At 43.0% G+C, this 20,340-nt stretch overlaps 1 protein-coding gene across 1 annotated transcript in view; it reads left to right on the forward strand.

The window, feature by feature from the left end:
- Positions 1-18,416, forward strand: part of ABCC4 (ATP binding cassette subfamily C member 4) — a 1,099,276-nt gene extending 1,080,860 nt beyond the window's left edge. Inside the window, exon 31 of the mRNA XM_029604735.1 lies at positions 18,198-18,416. Within this exon, the coding sequence (XP_029460595.1) occupies positions 18,198-18,305 (108 nt within the window). The 3' untranslated portion in view covers positions 18,306-18,416. The remainder of the gene's footprint in view (positions 1-18,197) is intronic.
- The last annotated feature ends 1,924 nt before the right edge of the window (positions 18,417-20,340 follow it).

Here is a 20,340-nt window from a genome sequence, read left to right on the forward strand (position 1 = left end):
TATGGCCGCCGCCATTTTTCGGCGCCATTTTGGAAAATGGCGCCGGCTGAAGACGACAAGATTCAGGAGCAGGAGCCCGTTCCGGACCGCTGCCATTCCGGACCGCCGCTGGACCCGCAGGTTATTTAAGTTATTTGGGGGGGGGGTTCGGGAGGGTGGGGGATTTAATTTAAAGGGTCGGGGGTGGGTTTTAGGGGGTTTTAATGTGCCGGTTTTTCGATTTTTCGATTTTTAACGATTTTTAACGATTTTTCACGATATTTTACCCCCCCAAACGGCAACAATACGATTCCCTCCCCCTCCCAGCCGAAATCGATCGTTAAGACGATCGAGGACACGATTCACATCCCTATAAAGCACCACCCTGCTTCCCAGATGCTCCTCTCTGTCATTGTGATATAATTTGTACCCCGGTATAGAACTGTCCCATTGGTTATCCTCCTTCTACCATGTCTCTGAGATGCCAATTAAGTCTGTCATCATTCACTGCTATACATTCTAATTCTCTAATTCTGGCATTAGCATACAAACATTTCAAAGTGTGTTTTTTGTTTGTATTTTCATTCTGCTTTTTAATTGATAGGGATAAATTGGAATTTTTTAGCTCAGGTGAGTTTTTAGTTACAGGCACTTGGACTTCTTTTCATATTATTGAAACCTCACTGTTGGGATGCCCTAATTCTAATGCATCGTATCCTTTGAAGATACCTCCCTCCAAACCATGCGCTGCTGAGCAACTGTCGGCTTTCCCCTTTGTTCTAGTTTAAAAGCTGTTCTATCACCTTTTTAAAGGTTAGCGCCAGCAGCCTGGTTCCACCCTGGTTAATGTGGAGCCCCTCCCTTTGGAAAAGACTCCCCCTTCCCTACAAAGTTCCCCAGTTCCTTACAGAACTGAATCCCTCTTCCTTGCACCATTGTCTCATTCAAGCATTGAGATTCCGGAGCTCTGCCTGCCTCTGGGGACCTGTGCGTGGAACAGGGAGCATTTCAGAGAATACTACCCTGGATTTCAGCTTTTTACCTAAGAGACTAAATTTGGCTTCCAGAACCTTCCTCCCACATTTTCCTATGTCGTTGGTGCCCACATGTACCACGACAGCTGGCTCTTCCCCAGCACTATCTAAAATCCTATAAGAACATAAGAATATAAGAAAATGCCATACTGGGTCAGACCAAGGGTCCATCAAGCCCAGCATCCTGTTTCCAACAGTGGCCAATCCAGGCCATAAGAACCTAGCAAGCACCCAAAAACCAAGTCTATTCCATGTCACCACTGCTAATGGCAGTGGCTATTCTCTAAGTGAACTTAATAGCAGGTAATGGACTTCTCCTCCAAGAACTTATCCAATCCTTTTTTAAACACAGCTATACTAACTGCACTAACCACATCCTCTGGCAACAAATTCCAGAGTTTAATTGTGCGTTGAGTAAAAAAGAACTTTCTCCGATTAGTTTTAAATGTGCCCCATGCTAACTTCATGGAGTGCCCCCTAGTCTTTCTTCTATCCGAAAGAGTAAATAACCGATTCACATCTACCCGTTCTAGACCTCTCATGATTTTAAACACCTCTATCATATCCCCCCTCAATCATCTCTTCTCCAAGCTGAAAAGTCCTAACCTCTTTAGTCTTTCCTCATAAGGGAGTTGTTCCATTCCCCTTATCATTTTAGTAGCCCTTCTCTGTACCTTCTCCATCGCAATTATATCTTTTTGGAGATGCGGCGACCAGAATTGTACACAGTATTCAAGGTGCGGTCTCACCATGGAGCGATACAGAGGCATTATGACATTTTCCGTTTTATTCACCATTCCCTTTCTAATAATTCCCAACATTCTGTTTGCTTTTTTGACTGCCGCAGCACACTGTACCGACGATTTCAATGTGTTATCCACTATGACACCTAGATCTCTTTCTTGGGTTGTAGCACCTAATATGGAACCCAACATTGTGTAATTATAGCATGGGTTATTTTTCCCTCTATGCATCACCTTGCACTTATCCACATTAAATTTCATCTGCCATTTGGATGCCCAATTTTCCAGTCTCACAAGGTCTTCCTGCAATTTATCACAATCTGCTTGTGATTTAACTACTCTGAACAATTTTGTGTCATCTGCAAATTTGATTATCTCACTCATCGTATTTCTTTCCAGATCATTTATAAATATAAAGTAAAGGTCCCAATACAGATCCCTGAGACACTCCACTGTCCACTCCCTTCCACTTAGAAAATTGCCTATTTAATCCTACTCTCTGTTTCCTGTCTTTTAGCCAGTTTGCAATCCACGAAAGGACATCGCCACCTATCCCATGACGTTTTACTTTTCCTAGAAGCCTCTCATGAGGAACTTTGTCAAACGCCTTCTGAAAATCCAAATATACTATATCTACCGGTTCTTCTTTATCCACATGTTTATTAACTCCTTCAAAAAAGTGAAGCAGATTTGTGAGGCAAGACTTGCCCTGGGTAAAGCCATGCTGACTTTGTTCCATTAAACCATGTCTTTCTATATGTTCTGTGATTTTGATGTTTAGAACACTTTCCACTATCTTTCCTAGCACTGAAGTCAGGCTAACCGGTCTGTAGTTTCCCGGATCGCCCCTGGAGCCCATTTTAAATATTGGGGTTACATTTGCTATCCTCCAGTCTTCAGGTACAATGGATGATTTTAATGATAAGTTACAAATTTTTACTAATAGGTCTGAAATTTCATTTTTTAGTTCCTTCAGAACTCTGGGTTGTATACCATCCGGTCCAGGTGATTTACTACTCTTCAGTTTGTCAATCAGGCCTACAACATCTTCTAGGTTCACCGTGATTTGATTCAGTCCATCTGAATCATTACCCATGAAAACCTTCTCCATTATGGGTACCTCCCCAACATCCTCTTCAGTAAACACAGAAGCAAAGAAATCATTTAATCTTTCCGCGATGGCCTTATCTTCTCTAAGTGCCCCTTTAACCCCTCGATCATCTAACGGTCCAACTGACTCCCTCACAGGCTTTCTGCTTCGGATATATTTTAAAAAGTTTTTACTGTGAGTTTTTGCCTCTACAGCCAACTTCTTTTCAAATTCTCTCTTAGCCTGTCTTATCAATTTCTTACATGTAACTTGCCAATGTTTATGCTTTATCCTATTTTCTTCTGTTGGATCCTTCTTCCAATTTTTGAATGAAGATCTTTTGGCTAAAATAGCTTCTTTCACCTCCCCTTTTAACCATGCCGGTAATCGTTTTGCCTTCTTTCCACCTTTCTTAATGTGTGGAATACATCTGGACTGTGCTTCTAGAATGGTATTTTTTAACAATGACCACGCCTCTTGGACATTTTTTACTTTTGTAGCTGCTCCTTTCGGTTTTTTTCTAACAATTTTTCTCATTTTATCAAAGTTTCCCTTTTGAAAGTTTAGCACGAGAGCCTTGGATTTGCACACTGTTCCTTTTCCAGTCATTAAATCAAATTTGATCATATTATGATCCCTATTGCCAAGCGGCCCCACCACCATTACCTCTCTCACCAAGTCCTGTGCTCCACTGAGAATTAGATCTAAAATTGCTCCCTCTCTCGTCGGTTCCTGAACCAATTGCTCCATAAAGCTATCATTTATTCCATCCAGGAACGTTATCTCTCTAGCATGACCCGATGATACATTTACCCAGTCTATATTGGGGTAATTGAAGTCTCCCATTATTACTGCTCTACCAATTTGGTTAGCTTCCCTAATTACTCTTAGCATTTCACTGTCCGTCTCACCATCTTGACCAGGTGGACGGTAGTATACCCCTATCACTATAGTCTTCCCCGACACACAAGGGATTTCTACCCATAAAGATTCAATTTTGTATTTAGTCTCATGCAGGATGTTTATCCTGTTGGACTCTATGCCATCCCGGGCATAAAGCGCCACACCTCCTCCCGGGTGCTCCTCTCTGTCATTGTGATATAATTTGTACCCCGGTATAGCACTGTCCCATTGGTTATTCTCTTTCCACCATGTCTCTGAGATGCCAATTAAGTCTGTGTCATCATTTTCTGCTATACATTCTAATTCTCCCATCTTACTTCTTAGACTTCTGGCATTAGCATACAAACATTTCAAAGTTTGTTTTTTGTTTGTATTTTCATTCTGCTTTTTAATTGATAGGGATAAGTTAGAATTTTTTAGCTCAGGTGAGTTTTTAGTTACAGGCACTTGGACTACTTTTCTAATTATTGGAACCTCAGTGTCGGGATGCCCTAATTCTAATGCATCATTAGTATCCTTTAAAGATACCTCTCTCCGAACCATACGCTGCTGAGTGACTGTCGGCTTTCCCCTTTGTTCTAGTTTAAAAGCTGCTCTATCTCCTTTTTAAAGGTTAGCGCCAGCAGTCTGGTTCCACCCTGGTTAAGGTGGAGCCCATCCCTTCGGAAGAGACTCCCCCTTCCCCAAAAGGTTCCCCAGTTCCTAACAAAACTGAATCCCTCTTCCTTGCACTATCGTCTCATCCACGCATTGAGACTCCGGATCTCTGCCTGCCTCTGGTGACCTGCGCGTGGAACAGGGAGCATTTCAGAGAATGCTACCCTGGAGATTCTGGATTTAAGCTTTCTACCTAAGAGCCTAAATTTGGCTTCCAGAACCTCCCTCCCACATTTTCCTGTCGTTGGTGCCCACATGTACCATGACAGCGGGCTCCTCCCCAGCACTGTCTAAAATCCTATCTAGGTGACACGTGAGGTCCGCCACCTTCGCACCAGGTAGGCATGTTACCAGGCGATCCTCACGCCCACCAGCCACCCAGCTATCTACATTCCTAATAATCGAATCACCAACTATGACGGCCGACCTCACCCTTCCCTCCTGGGCAGTAGGCCTTGGGGAGATATCCTCAGTGCGAAAGGATAATGCATCACCTGGAGAGCAGGTCCTTGCTACAGAATCCTTTCCTGCTACACCTGGTTGGTGCTCTCCCATCATGAGACCTTCTTCCTCCAAGGCAGCACCAGGGCTGCCAGTCTGAAGTTGGGACTTGACTACTATGTCCCTGAAGGTCTCATCTATATACCTCTCTGTCTGCCTCAGCTCCTCCAGGTCTGCCACTCTAGCCTTCAGAGATCGGACTCATTCTCTGAGAGACAGGAGCTCTTTGCATCGGATACACACATACAACTTCTCACCAGCAGCTAAAAAATCATACATGTGACACTCGATGCAAATACTGGGAGGCCTCCTTCTTGCTGCTGGACTGCTGCCTTCATTTCAAATTTGTTCAGTTCCTAGTTAAGTTTTAGGTTGCTATGGGAGTATGAATCTTCCTTACTGACTTATTTAAAGCACAAACACTAAATAATATACCCCAATAGTTTACTTCTCCCCAGTACTTTAAAAAAATTTCCCAAGTAGATTCCTTTCGGCCACCAGCAAGGTGATTCTCTCCTCTCAGCTCTTCCTGTGCAGTATATCTTGTGCTTCTAAGATAAATTAGTACAAAACAATCCCTTTGCAGATTTATACTACAGTTAGTTGTCCTGAGTGACTAACTGCTGTTCTGATTAACAAATGATGGTACCTAATCAAATTAATCACACAATCTTAACACTTCAGTTAGTCAGCCTGAGTGACTCACAGCTGTCTTGATTAACAAATGTTGGTATCTAATCAAACCACCTTTACACCTTTCCAAGGTAAGTAACTGAACTTTTCAACCATTTTACATAGGTATACAGTGCTCTTAGTTTATTTCTAGCTTCTGGCTATCTTTTTTTTTTTTTTTTTTTTAATACAAACACACTAACTTTTGCTTATTAGCTGCCTTACCAACTACTTAAAAAATAAGCACACTAACTTCTGATTATTATCTGTCTTACTATTTAAAGCACAAACACACTAAATAATATACCCCAATAGTTTACTTCTCCTCAATACTTTAGAAAAAATTTCCCAAGCAGAACTTACGGTTTCCTTTCAGCCACCAGCAAGGTGATACTCTCCTCTCAATGCTCCCACTGGATTGTGACATTGTTGAAAATGGGTAAACATATTTCTAACTACAAAGAGTTCTTTTAAGAACATAAGAAATTGCTGGGTCAGACCAAGGGTCCATCAAGCCTAGCATCCTGTTTCCAACAAAGGCCAAACCAGGCCACAAGAACCTGGCAAGTACCCAAACACTAAGAAGATCCCTTGCTGCTGATTCCAGTAATAGCAGAGGCCATTCCCTAAGTCTGTTATGCTCTCCTCCAGAGGGGAGGAGTTAGCAATCTGTTATTGCTCACCCTGCCAGGAGGGCGGAGTTAGCAATCTGTTCTGCTTTCCTCCTGAAAGGGGGAGGAGTTAGCAATCTGTCATGATCTGCTCCTCCAGAGGGGAGGAGTTAGCTATCTGTAGTGCTTACCCTGCCAGGAGGGGGAGTTAGTAATCTGTTAGCGAACTGCCGTTAGATGCTCCTGTAAGGGAAGGAGGTAGCAATCTGTTATGGAACAACTCCCCAGGGAAGAGGAGTTGGCAGTCTGTTCAATGATACTCTTCTGAGGAGAGAAGCTAACAATAGGTATATTGTACTTTGCTACTGAGTTAGCAATCTATCATGCCTCCGCTACGGAGTAACAATCTGTTATATATAGGCTGCTGGCAAGTCCCATAGAAAAAGGAGTTAGCTATCTATATAATACTTCCGTAAGCGGTGTTAGTGGTTGGCTCCCACAGGGTGACAGTAGTGTAAGGAATAAACACTTGGAGGAAATGGTGAATCCCTGGGCAGATGACAGCGCCCCCAGGAGGAGATCCTGAGAGGAACCACCGGCTAGGCTAGAATATGAAATAAACACAAATAGTTCTTTATTAGGCTGGAAGCTGAACCACCAGTGGTGGCAATAGTGAGTCGATGTGTCCGGCAGGGCTGAATTCCTTCTGATACTGGAATATAATCTCTGGGTTGCTGAGCTGTAGAGAGAGACTAGAAGTAGTGAGTAGGCAGGGTACACTGGATACAAGATGGTACACTCACAATAGTGTATGTCTGCAATGGTCTCTATGCCACAGAGAGTCTTCAGTACAGTCAGGAACAGGAGCCGTAGGCGAGCACTGGTTCCTATAAACAGTCTGTAATAAGAACTCACAATAGCTGTATATGAAATGACTTCTAGAGTAGAAGTGAGTCTGTAAAGGATTCTAGAAACATTGGCCCTCGTGGAGCGAGTGCCGGTTACTAGCTGCAATCTTGCCAATGTAACTCACGATCTCCGTACTTGCGATAACTTCTTGGACGGAAGGGAGTCTTCAGAGCTATAGGAATGTAGGCCCTCGTGGAGCGAGTACCAATCCCTATCTACAGTAGAACTTACTGTGTTCACGTCTGCGATCGCTTCCAGGCAATGAGGAGTCTTCTGAGTATTCAGGGACGTAGGCCCTCGAGGAGCGAGTACCAGATCCTGTCTTGACAATCTGAAATCAAGAAGAGAGAGTGGAGCCACCGTGGAGCGGGTACTCCTGGTAAGTTTGAAAAGGCTGAGCAGTGGAGAAGGATTCCCCTCACTGACTCGGATCGTTGTTGCAAGTATCGTGGACTGCCAAAGCAAGTCCTGATGGAGTTCCTTGGTAACTCATTAGAGGTTAGCAAACAAAGACTTTTAAAGTGAAAATGGATGATGTCACTACGGGGGGACGCCCCCAAGGTTCGCGCCCTTGCTGGTACAAAGTTTGGAGCACACGCCCTTACGTCATCAGGAACATGGCGGATCCGTAGCGTCAAGCTAGCCTGGGGACACCGGGACCAAGAGGCAGGGAGAAGCTGCGGCTGCATCTGTCCGTCAGTCGAAGGGAGTCGCTCCCAAGGTAGAGAGGGTGGAGCAAGGGCGAGAAGAGGCACGAACGCAACAAAGTCAACTTGATTAATAGCAGTTAATGGACTTCTCCTCCAAGAACTTATCCAAATCTTTTTTAAACCCAGCTACACTAACTGCACTAACCACATCATCTGGTAACAAATTCCAGAACTTAATTTTGCGTTGAGTAAAAAAGAATTTTCTCCGATTAGTCTTAAATGTGCTACTTGCTAACTTCATGGAGTGCCCCTAGTCCTTCTATTATCTGAAAGGGTTGATAACTGATTCACATCTACTCATTCAAGACCTGTCATGATTTAAAGACCTCTATCATAACCCCCCTCAGCCGTCTCTTCTCCAAGCTGAACAGCCGTAACCTCTTCTTTAAGGTCGATTATGAAGATCCAGCCATATTTGACTACAGCTGATTTAGCCTCTTTGATCCAGGCAATAATTGTACCTCACCTTGATTATTAGTTTGCAGGTTTACCAGCTAAGACTATATGTAAAGTTCAAATAATTCAAAACATATTTCAAATTACAATGTAAATTTAAAACCTAAATTAAACTAATCATATCGGTATGCATTATATCAGTTGTCCCTAAAATACAATTTAAAGACATTTAAAACTAACACAGAATTTCAGCAGGCCTGATCCACCATTTCCTCCCTGCCACAAATAAGCTGAAAGGTTCCGAGGTCCATATTCAGTAAGACCTGGATAATCTTTTGGAGACAGGTATTAGAGATTGCATCAGTCCTGCTCTATTTAACTTATACTGGCTTCCTATTTTTTTGGTAAGTTCAGTCCAAGAATTTATTGCTTACATTTAAGCCCTCCATATAAACTGTTCATCATATTTTCTGCAGTTATTGATACCATATGGCCCTGTTTGGCAGCTTAGATAAATTCAAGTAGTGCCATCTTTGAGGATAGCTTGCCTAACACAAACCTGGTGGCAAGCATTTTCCTGTCATCTACCTAATCTATGGAATATTCTTCCAATAGAAGCCAGATCAATAAATCATATAGCTCTATTCACACAGGGGTAGATTTTAAAAGAAGCGCGATCAGCCTACTTTTGCTTGCGCATCAGACTCAAGCAAAAGTACGCTGGATTTTAGTAGATACGCGCGGAGCCGCACGTATCCACTAAAATCCTGGATCGGCGCGCGCAAGGCTATCGATTTTGTATAGCCTGCGCGCGCCGAGCCGCGCTGCCTCCCCCCGTTCCCTCCAAGGCCGCTCCGAAATCGGAGCGGCCTCGGAGGGAACTTTCCTTTGCCCTTCCCTCACCTTACCCTCCCTTCCCCTACCTAACCCACCCGCCCGGCCCTGTCTAAACCCCCCCCTTACCTTTGTCGGGGGATTTACGCCTCCCGGAGGGAGGCGTAAATCCCCGCGCGCCAGCGGGCCTCCTGCGCGCCGGGCCGCGACCTGGGGGCGGGTACGGAGGGCGCGGCCACGCCCCCGGGCCGTAGCCACGCCCCCGTACCCGCCCCCAAAACGCTGCCGACATGCCCCCGAAACGCCGCGACGACCGGGCCCGCCCCCCGACACGCCCCCGACACGCCCCCCTCCGAGAACCCCGGGACTTACGCGAGTCCCGGGGCTCTGCGCGCGCCGGGAGGCCTATGTAAAATAGGCTTCCCGGCGCGCAGGGCCCTGCTCGCGTAAATCCGCCCGGTTTTGGGCGGATTTACGCGAGCAGGGCTCTGAAAATCCGCCCCACAATATTCAAGACTTAGCTCTTCTAACAGGCTTTGGGTTGTGATGTAGAGTAGTAGCAGATAGGTCAATTTCAAAAGAGTGTGGCTAAATACGGGACTTTGGAAAACCTGGTGTTGAATATGATCCCTCATTGTCTGGATAGTTTTTCCTGGGTTAAGTCATTAAAAGAGGCAGTGGTGGTGGGGGGGGGGGGGCATTCTGGAGGTGGGGCTGCAACTTAGCCAGGTAATACAGAATATCAGTGCTATCCTGCTAAGTTTAGCTGGCTGAGTCCAGGTGGCCAAACAGGTGGATAAAGCAACGACAAAAACCAGAAAAATGCTTGGTTGCATACACAGAGGAATGGTCAGCAGAAATGAGGTGATATTACCCCTGTATTAGGTCCCTGGTGAGACCTTACTTGGAATACTGTATACAGTTCTGGAGACTGCACCTTCAAAAGGATATAAACAGGATGGAGTCTGTCCAGAGGGTGGGTACTAAAATGAACAGTGGTCTTTCTTCCAAAGCATATGGGGATAGTTTTAAAGAACTAAACATGTACACCCTAGAGGAAAGGTGAGATAGGGGAGATATGATAGAGTCATTTAAATATCGGAAAGGTTTCCATGCCCAAGAGATGAGACTCTTTAAACGGAAAGGAGGCTCTAGAACAAAAGGTCAAGGGATGAAGGTGAAAGGGGGTAGACTCAGGAGTAATTTTAGGAAATATTTCTTTACAGAGAGGGTAATGGATGCATAGAACAGCCTCCCAGTGGAAGTGGTGGATATAAAAACAGTATTCAAATCCAAGAAAGCATGGGATAAATACAGGGGATCTCTGAGGGAGTGATAGGAATTATAAAGCTAAATTAATTGGGCAGATGGACAGACTAGATAGGCCATGCGGTCTTTTACTGCGTTATAGTTCTATGTTTCTGTGTTTTCTTTTTTTAGGGGTGGGGGGGTTGGATGTAAACTGGCACTATGGCCTGTCTTTATTGTTGCTTATTTTCTGGATGGGGAGAATGGGGGATTGGTCTTGCTGACCCAGATGGTTTCTTTTTTCTTTGCCACTTTGCCGGTTATATGTTGAATGTAGCCAGTTAAGGTTAAAATTATCTGAGTAATGTGCCCTGGGTAAGTTTAAACCTAACCGGTTATATTCAAAATATATGTGGGTAAACTTATGCGGATAATTTTAGCTGAGGGTATTCAGTGGGCGACTTGTCCCACTGAATATCCATGACAAGGTGGCCAGCTAACTTTAGCCAGATAACTTGTCCACTGTGGGGATTTTTAATATATTTTTTAATTTACTAAAGGCCCTGGTGATTCTTTCAATTTTAAAATAGACAAAAATGAATCTGTTGCAGTACAAATCTACCAAGTTTAACTGACATGTAATATTTACATAGGAAAAATATCACATGTGAGAAAACCACACTGAATAGGCTCTTGGTAGGCAGTCTTGAAATCCAGTAATTACAATCAGTTTTACATAGTATTTCTAAATACAAGGTCAGCATGATAAAGCAAAATATTAAAAGAATTGTATCTTAACTTAACCAATTACAGTTACATTTCTGCATTTTATTCAAATACCATAGGTTTTAGGTCCTGACTAATCAACAGGTCAGCCTGACCTAGGTTCAAATTGCAATAACCTACAAGTACAACACATTTTATTATTGTTAGGAAAAGGTCATATATTATATCTATTTTTTACCTAATATAATTATCTTTTATTTTGTCCATGGAGCCAGAAAGTCTACTGATGTACAATCTTATACAAATTTGTTTACATATCTTTCATTTTTATTATAATCTAAATAGTAGCTACTAACTGTGTTCATAGCAAGCATAGCATAAATCAGGAAAGAACATTATAAGCTAAATTGAACTAGATTACACTTGTCAGGAGAAGAGTGACAAACTCCTAGCACGGCAGGATATTCTACCGGTCCCCGTTCAGCAGTGGTCCAAAGATACCAAGGGGAAACAGCAGGGGGCGTGGAGACACCCTGTGTGGACTACAGTTCCCAGAATCCCAGAGCGGCAGGGGAAGGCTCCTAACCAGAAGGAGGCTGAGGTGAAGGCCGAGGGTAATCTGGAGGAATTAGGGGCAGCTGAGAGCATGCTGTGGGAAGCAGAGGGTGTGTCCAGGAGTGAGGAAGAAAGCTCAGAGAGCAGTAGCATGGAGAGTGAGGAGGAGATGGACTGGGAGCTGCCTTCCGAGGATTCCTCTGCGTCGGACATGGAGACGGAGTGAGTGTGTCCTGCAGCATTGGTGTTACCTGGTTTCACTACACACTTACAAGGAGGACAAGGTTGATTACCGCAAGAGATAGAGGTGAGACAGGACGGGGAGCACAACTATAGGGGAGAAGGGGTGAGTTGATGCTGGATCCCCACGCTGGGTAGTCAGTGCAAGGTTAGAAGCCTGACTACAGACATTTCGGTTTCAGTGCAGAGGCAATAGTGAATTGCAATTTCTGCACAATCTTAGGAACGAAACAAAAAGACCTGGATTTTTGATAAACTATTATATGTTTGTTTGTGACTCCTTCCCCAGTGGAGGAGGGGGAAGAACTGGGAATTGCATCTCGGTGAGAGCACAGGAAAAATACCTGACTGGAGGAGGGCCAGTCAGAGACAGAATGGGAAACCTCATTCAACAGGTTGACTCCTAAACTGTTTTAAAGAATTGCCAGAACGTCTGAATTTGCAGCAGAGCCCAGCCGTTTCAGCCTTGCAGCGATGCCTAGAGGGATGACAGCCCTGTGAGTGAAGGAACCACATCTCGCTGGTGAGAACTCCAGAGGTGCCCGCGACACACTACATTGAACAGAGAGATACAATAAAGCTTTTGACTTCCTCACACTCTCCAGCTTACTGAATATGGACCTCAGAAACTTTCAGCTTATTTGGGGCGGGGGAAATGGGGGATCAGGCCTGCTGAAATTCTCTGTTGGTTTCAAATCTCTTAAAATTGTATTTTAGGGACAACTTATAATTCATACCAATATGATTAGTTTAATTTAGGTTTTAAATTTACATTGTAATTTGAAATGATTTTGTTCCATGTGTTTCAATAGTCTGTGTTTTGATGGCATTGTTTTATGTTTTTGATGTTGTTATGCCCCTCACCTCTGATCTGAAACGACTCCAGCATAGCCTCCAGCAGCATGCTGTTCCAAGGACCTGGAATAGTACTTCCTCCAATTTTGGACTGCCTTTATAGGTCCCCTAATCAGGACTTCCTGTGACGCTGGCTAATGATATCACATTCTCCAGGAGTATATAAGGAAGACTTCTGCAACTAGCCAGCACCTCAGCAACAGGTCTCCTGGTGCCCTTGTGTTCCAGTCTGTATTGCTATCCTTGCCTTGTTCTGTGTTCATTGTCGTTCCTTGCCTTGCTCCTAGCTCCTCTTGTTCTGTTTGTTATCCAGTTCCTTGCCTGTTTGCTCTCATTACAGTTCCTGCTTGTTCCTTTCCTTGCTTGTCCTGTTGGTCTTGTCTGTTCTGTTTGTCTCGGATTGACTACCTGGATCCTGACCCTGGTCTGGTCCCTGACCTTCCGCTGTCTGCTGCCTGCCTTGACCTCTGGCCTGTTACCCGTTCTGATGCGTGTCATGTTGCTTAGATTGAATTCTCACTGAGCATAGCCTAGGGACCCACCTAAGTCCTTCTGGCCGCCAGAACCCAAAGACTCAACCTACAGGGGAGGCGGCTGGTAAAGGTGAAGCTCCAGCCAGCCCCGCCTATGGGCTTCTCTGCCAGCTGGTAGCATGGGCCTAGCAAGCTCACTCACTAGGTGCTGCCAACCACAAGGGTCCACTTCCTTCGACAGTGTTACAGATGTACCCTGCTGAGATTTTCATTTGTAAGGTGTGATAAATTAAACCCTCAATCACAACTTAAATATGGGCTGAAAGGAAAGACTTAAAAGCAGGGAGATTTGTGTTGTTCATAAAATCTCCCCAACTTTTGTTCCAAAAACAAATACATACAAATGTAATAAAATGTTAGCACAGAAAGAGAAGTGAGACCTAGGAGTAAGTCATAAAAGAAAAAAATATAGATGAGAAACATCTATGTTGATTTTGTGAATAATATAGCAAATATTCCTTTTTTAACTGTTGCAGCTATGACCCAGCCAGGCCTTTTGTGACATGAACACCCTTTATATAAGAAGCACGCTTATATGTGTAAAAAGCTATTGTTAATCCACCCTTGTTCGATGTAAACCAATGTGATATGACTTGTGTCATGAACGTCGGTATAGAAAAGAATTAAATAAATAAATAGGTGGAAATTATTTATTATTCTTAACTCCAGTAATGAAGACTAAACCTACATAGCTGAGCCTTATGTGGAGCACAATGATATACTGGTCCAAAGGATCTGTGAGATCCCTTAAGCCTCAAGGATGGCCCTAATGATGCTAGACCATGAGAGTCATGTGAATGATCCTCAGTACAGTCTTACTAGACAGTCCACCCCATGAAAGCTAGCATGTCAGCCCTCTGGGCCTGTGACACAGCTATAGTGAGAGCCACCAACCTGCCACCATACCAGGGTCTAGCGCCTGGCAGCAGATGCTCTCAGCTGTTCTGTGGGACCCTTAAACAGCTACCACTTGTGTTTATTATTAGTTGTATGTTGCTTTGGAATGATCTTTTGATCAAGAAGGCAGTATAAATTATTTTAAAATAAAGTATGCCCCTTCCCTTCCCCTGCCCCCCCCCCCCCCCCCCCCACCCCACCAACCTAGCTTGGATACCCTGCCCCCAACTACGATTAGTCATATATTAAACTTTAGAACTTTAATTATAATACAAAATGGGATTGAACTTGCTTAAAAGGTGCCTCCTATTTATCTGACACGACCAAAACGCAAGCTAGCATTAGGGTGGGCAGGGATATGGTCCGGTGTTGTCAAGCAAGGGAGAGAGGCCATATCCCGGATGACTTGCCTCTTTATTCTCTTTCCTGATCTCACCAGACTCAAGGAACAGTGGGAACAGTCCCCTTGAGGTGAGGGGGCATTCCTGGGGGTGTCAGCAGGTAGGACATAGGATGGCTGCTGGGTCCAGTGACCCATTCCCTCCCAACTCGGAAGTAAGTGAGCACACCATTGGCTGATCACTCTGCAATAAGTCCCTGCATTTATGTGCACATTCAGCTGAGCTAGTGGTAAGGGCACTGCAGCTTGATGTTGATGCCAACCTACTCTCCTACCCACCTTTTCACCTCCTTCCCATGCCACATCATTTGTAGGTTGGCTCAGCATGGCACCTTGGTTACCTGTTGTATCCATGCAAGTAGCCCAGCACGATGCATTGAATGTTGCAATACATTTTAAAGGCCTGAATTCCTTAAAGTATTTTTCCATAAGCATGAGGAGAAATCCTTCCTTAATGTACTTTTCCTGAAGCCCATGATATGGCCAGTCTCTCTGAACAATAAGATGCAATTTTCTATCCTTACTTCCAGCGGTCATGCACAATATTCTCCTTTTGTGGTTTGGACACTGGATGGTGGGATCAGATACAAGGGTTTAAAACAATGATGAAGAGCTAACATAACGGAAGTATCGAGCTTTGTCAAGCTACCTGAAATTTTGCCAAGGAGCAAAACAAATATATTTACTTAAGACTAATAATTTAAATTAAAAGAGGCTGAACATTCAGCTCTGCATTATGAAAAGCAAATGCTTCAAATGTAATTAACCCTTCTACTTTTTATTTGCATTATTTTTGTAAAACTGTCAGACTTTAAAAAATATATAAATTTATGAACTAAATTATATATATATATAGATTAAAACAAAAAATGTTACTGCATACATGATACTGTTAAAAGGCAGAATTTTAAGTGTGGCATTTATTAAGGTCCATTTCCCTTCTGATGATCTTGGATCATGAGTGTGGGAACTTGATTTTTTCTTTTGCTTTGAAACTGTCAGATTCATGTATACACAGTTTGGTTTGCTCGAGGCTCATATGTGAATATATATATAGTGAGAGAGAGAGAGAGGCACCGCTGTTCAGCATTCTGCAACTTCCTTTTATATTGTAGCTTTATTTCCTTGTCAGAAAAGCCTTAAAATGTGTCTTCATCAATATTTCTTCATAAATGAAAAGTACATTATCAAACACCACATTCTGACTATGCCCCCCACATTGTAAATTGTAGAGGTGTCGTAAACATATTCAAGAAAGTGGGATTTTTGAGGCCTAACTCATGGCATGTGTCAGGATTACAAAGATAGTACCTTTTCTGCCTATTTAAAAAAAACAAACAAAAAAAACCTACCACTCAAACAAAACTTTTCACATTTATCTTTTTTTAAAGACTGCATTTCAAGTTCTGGTTTTTTTTTTTTTCACCCAAGCATATTTCCAGATAAGGGCACACAAGCCTTAACATTATTTCATTTTGTTATGCACATCTGTCAAGGAATGGAGATACGATACAAGTCCTAAAAACTGGCAATTGTGAAAAAGTGAAACTTGACAGCAGTTCATTTCTTTTTATATTCTGATTATACACTTATCAGAAAACCTGTATCTTGTCTGGTTCAATGAGAAATGGGTAGAATTCAGGAGCTCAAAGGCTTGGCAAAGAACTCTTCTATTATTTGGTATCATCTTACATTTGTGAGAAGTTGCTTGCTTGAGTCATTGTTAAAGCTTTTTTTTTTTTTTGCTTCTTTCATTATTTTGGTGCGCTATCCTCAGATCACATTTCTATGAGTCCTATAGCGGCTTTGCAGCACAAATTAAACGCCGGGACATTTCATACATATACCTTGAAGTTTCAATGCTTGTCAATCACAGTTTGTAAAATATGGGGATTACAACCTTATAGTAACATCCAAATCCATTGTGTTCGTTTTGTATGTGAAAATGAGAAACCCTTGTGCGGACGCTAGGTTTCTGAGTTTCTTTGTTACCCTGTTTTTAATTTATCTCCATGTTTTGAGTCAGTAAAATGATTTTACTTATCACTTTAATGTAGTGATAAGTTAGATCAAACTGCAGTATCAGCACTAGAGTAGATCTGCTGGCCATGTGGCTTAGACAGGCCTTAGGGTGGTAATGACAAGCAGCAATGTTCCAAAAGAAACATGCTTTGTTTCTGTAAAATCAGTTCACCAAGCAAGATCTACTATACCTGCAAGTGAACCCCTCCCCTCCCTTCGTCGGGAGCTACCTTCGGTGGCTGCGGGGTGGTGAGTGACGCTTCTGCAGCCTCAGAACAGTTCAGGAAAGAGAGAGAGTTCAAACCAGTTGGGGACCAGCGGAAGGTGGGAGGCCCCCAAGGGGAGACTTACGCTCACTCAGAATTCCAGGTCCACACCAAAAACTTTCCAAAACAGAGAATTTATTCAAGATCCCAAAAAATTAAGAATATCCAAGCAGAGCAGAATAACAGCAGGAAAACTTCACTTCAGAAACACCGGCTCCAAAACAAAAGGCAAGCAGCTTTTTATTTTCACATCTCCTACAATAGCACAGATGTTACTCACAGCATCTCTTTACTTCACAAACTGTCCTCTGGTCCTACCCCCATCAAGATCCGTTACTCCTAAGGACCTTAGATGCAGGAATGGATTCTCCTGTCCCAAGCTGTGGGTTCCCCAAAGCAGAACAGCAAAATTTCCAGATGACTGAGGGATTTCCTTTCCTCTTTGAAACCCTTTCATGACTTCCTCCCAACCCATCCACCTTTCAGGGGAAGTTACTCCTTGTCACTCCACACTTGTACACGCCCTCAGAAATCTCCTAGCTCTGGGAAGTTCCTCTTTTTATTCTACAAACTATTCAAGGTGAATTTTAAAAGCCCTGTGCATGCCAAAACCGGGAGAATCGTGCACAAGTTGGGCCGGCATGCTCCGAGCGGGTTTTAAAAGCCGCCCGAGGACACACGCGTCTCCCGCTGCGCGCACAAGTAAACGTTTTCTAAAAGGGGGTGGAGCGTGGGCATGGTCTGAGCGGGCCGTGGGAATGCGGGGGCCTGGCCAAGAGATGTGTGCGTAAATGCTTACACGTCCTTTCATGCGCCGGGGTCCCCTGCCACATACATTTTCTTCTGCTCTGGATGGTGTGTAAGCAGTAAACAAAAAAATAGAGGCAAGGCAACGGGGTTTTAACGGTTGAGGCTATTAAATTGGGGTTGCAAGTTCTATCCCTAAACTGGTCGAACTGTGAACGAACTGAGTAAATGGCGAATGGCCCAGGTTGCTTGTAAAATTCCTCCACTTATGTGATAGGCATTGCTGCGCACTTACACGTCCATTTAAAATTGCGTGCACATGAAAGCGCGTCCAGAATATTTTATAACATGCAAGCATATACATGCACATGTTACAAAATGGATGCGTCTCTGGATGTGGGTCAATGAATGCATGCACCTGTACACCTGTTTAAAAGTTACCAACTTATATAGGTAAGGCATAAGGTGCCTCACATATATTTTCACAGACAAATGTATCAATCATGCTCTTAAAAACTTCTATTGACTCCTAGTGTCTTGCTGTTTCTGTGTTTAAAATATAATTGATAAAAACAGTATAAGCCGTGTATAATTCCTATGTTGATGCATTTCAAATTAACCAACATGAAATACTGCTAATTAAAACAATTCTTCTCTTTCCCTTTCTAGGTGTATTTTAATAGGAATTACCCAGAAGTACTTTCCAATGGACAGCTCACTACAGACACTTCAAAAGACACTTCCACACCATTTATCATCTTTGAGACTGCACTATGATCATAAATGTATTTTGAAAAAAAAAATCAGACTTTAAATTTCATGATGACGTCTACCAGCATTTTGATGTTTTATTGCAGTATGCAATTGGATTATATTTTTATTGATATAGACTGTTGTATGCAATAATTTTTTTGCAGTGCAAATTCACTACCAGAGATTAATAAGATTTGTTTAACCTTCTTGGAATTCATGGTAGTTTATATTTACTATGAAAGAATCTTGCAGTAGGAAACACATCAAATGAAATTTTATTTTAAAGAAATTGTTATGTGGAATGAGTTAGATTTCTTATGGATGGAATTTTCTGGATTACCACAGAAATTTTGGGTCTGCACCCATGTGCCACAAACAGTATATTTCTAAGTTCTGCTTAAGATTTGAAGCCTTCATACGTGTTTTGCCAGGTAAAGCCCGACTAGCATAAGTACTGCATGGCCTACTGCAAAATGGTTAAAACCATTTGTCTTTAAAGAAAAGCTATCAACAATGTCTGAATGTATATAATTTTCTATGTATAAATTATTAAAGTACAAGGAAGACACTGAGTCTACAGCCCTATTCACAAAGGTGCGGTAATGTGGAAAACTCATGTTCTTAATGAATAGTCCCCATTAGAAATAACGGGAGCTGCAGTAAATAGCACACATTTTTCTGCATTGACCAGTAACAAACCATTGTGAATGGGGCTATTAATCTTCCTTTTTTCCCCCCTCTCTAGAAATTTCTATTTTGTAGATGAAAAAAATCACAGACTCTTAGGCCAGGATTCATCATTCCTTGCGGAATGATGAACGCAGAGGTAAAGGGGGGCGGGGGGGGTGAAGAAGGGGGTTCTAAACATTATCACCGGCAGCGGTGCCACCGGCCTATTTCCCTAATCCCCTCCCTAACTCCTCCCTGACTCCTCCCGTCCACCTAATTTGAATGCTACCACCGCGATAATGGCTTTTCGCGAGTTGGAAAATAACCCCCTTAATTTGCTGCTCCCTGACTATTATTTAAGTGTTGCCTAGGTCATTTATTTTCTTAAAGGAAGCAAAGTTAACATTTGTAAAGTTTTCTTTGACACTTGGGGAGGGAGGTTTAACATATTGATCATACAGAAGGGACAGTGAAGCTGTGCTGATTTGTTTAGAATGTAGTTCACAGATGCTGGAATGTGATTTAAAAAGCGAGGTTTGCCTCACTCCAAGCTGAGAGCAGGAGTTCCTCACAACTGTTAGGGTGATATCATGCCTGTTGCGCTGCGGGATTTTCCTGCTGCCAGAGTGTGACAAAAGACCTGTGGGGGCCCAAGTGACATCTTTAACATTGGTCATATGCATCTATATTCTAGAGCTGTTCACTAAGAAAGGAAAAAGTCAATCAATCTGGCTAGCATGTTTGTTTTGTTTTATTTCCAGTAAATAAAGCCCTTCAAATGCAACCAAAGGAATCAACTAGCCCAATAAGCACTTAGACACACAAAACTTTCATGTTTTAATAAAGATCTGGGTAATTCCTGTTCACTCCAGGGGTAATTTTTTTTAAGCCAACACTTGGCAGCCATGAAAGAAGCACTGAGCAGAACAATATTAAGCACTGAGCAGATCAAAGTGAGACTATGAGCAGAACAGTGCTCTCTTGTGAAGATTTGATGACCTTCGGAGTGAGGAAACTCACCCAAAGATGAGATTTGTGTAATGTTTTCTCAACCTAGCTTCATGTTAACCAGGTAGAGAGTCCATCAAGCTAGGATGAGAGAACATTGCACAAATCTCATCTTTGGGTGAGTTTCCTCACTCCAAAGGTCATCAAATCTTCACAAGAAAGCACTGTTCTGTTCGTACGTCTCACTTTGAATGTCAAAGTGGCCCCTAACCCCTACACTAATACCTAAACCTCACATCGAGTTACTAGGTGGGCTTCCCATAGAGATATAAATACCTATCTAGTATTGGGCCATTATGGCTAGTCTCTCTCTCTCTCCCTTTTCCTCCCTCTCCTTCTCCCTCTCCCTTTCCCTCCCCATACTATGGTTGTAGAAGGGCCC

This window comes from Rhinatrema bivittatum, chromosome 5, assembly GCF_901001135.1.
Source record: "Rhinatrema bivittatum chromosome 5, aRhiBiv1.1, whole genome shotgun sequence".
NCBI lineage: Eukaryota > Metazoa > Chordata > Amphibia > Gymnophiona > Rhinatrematidae > Rhinatrema > Rhinatrema bivittatum.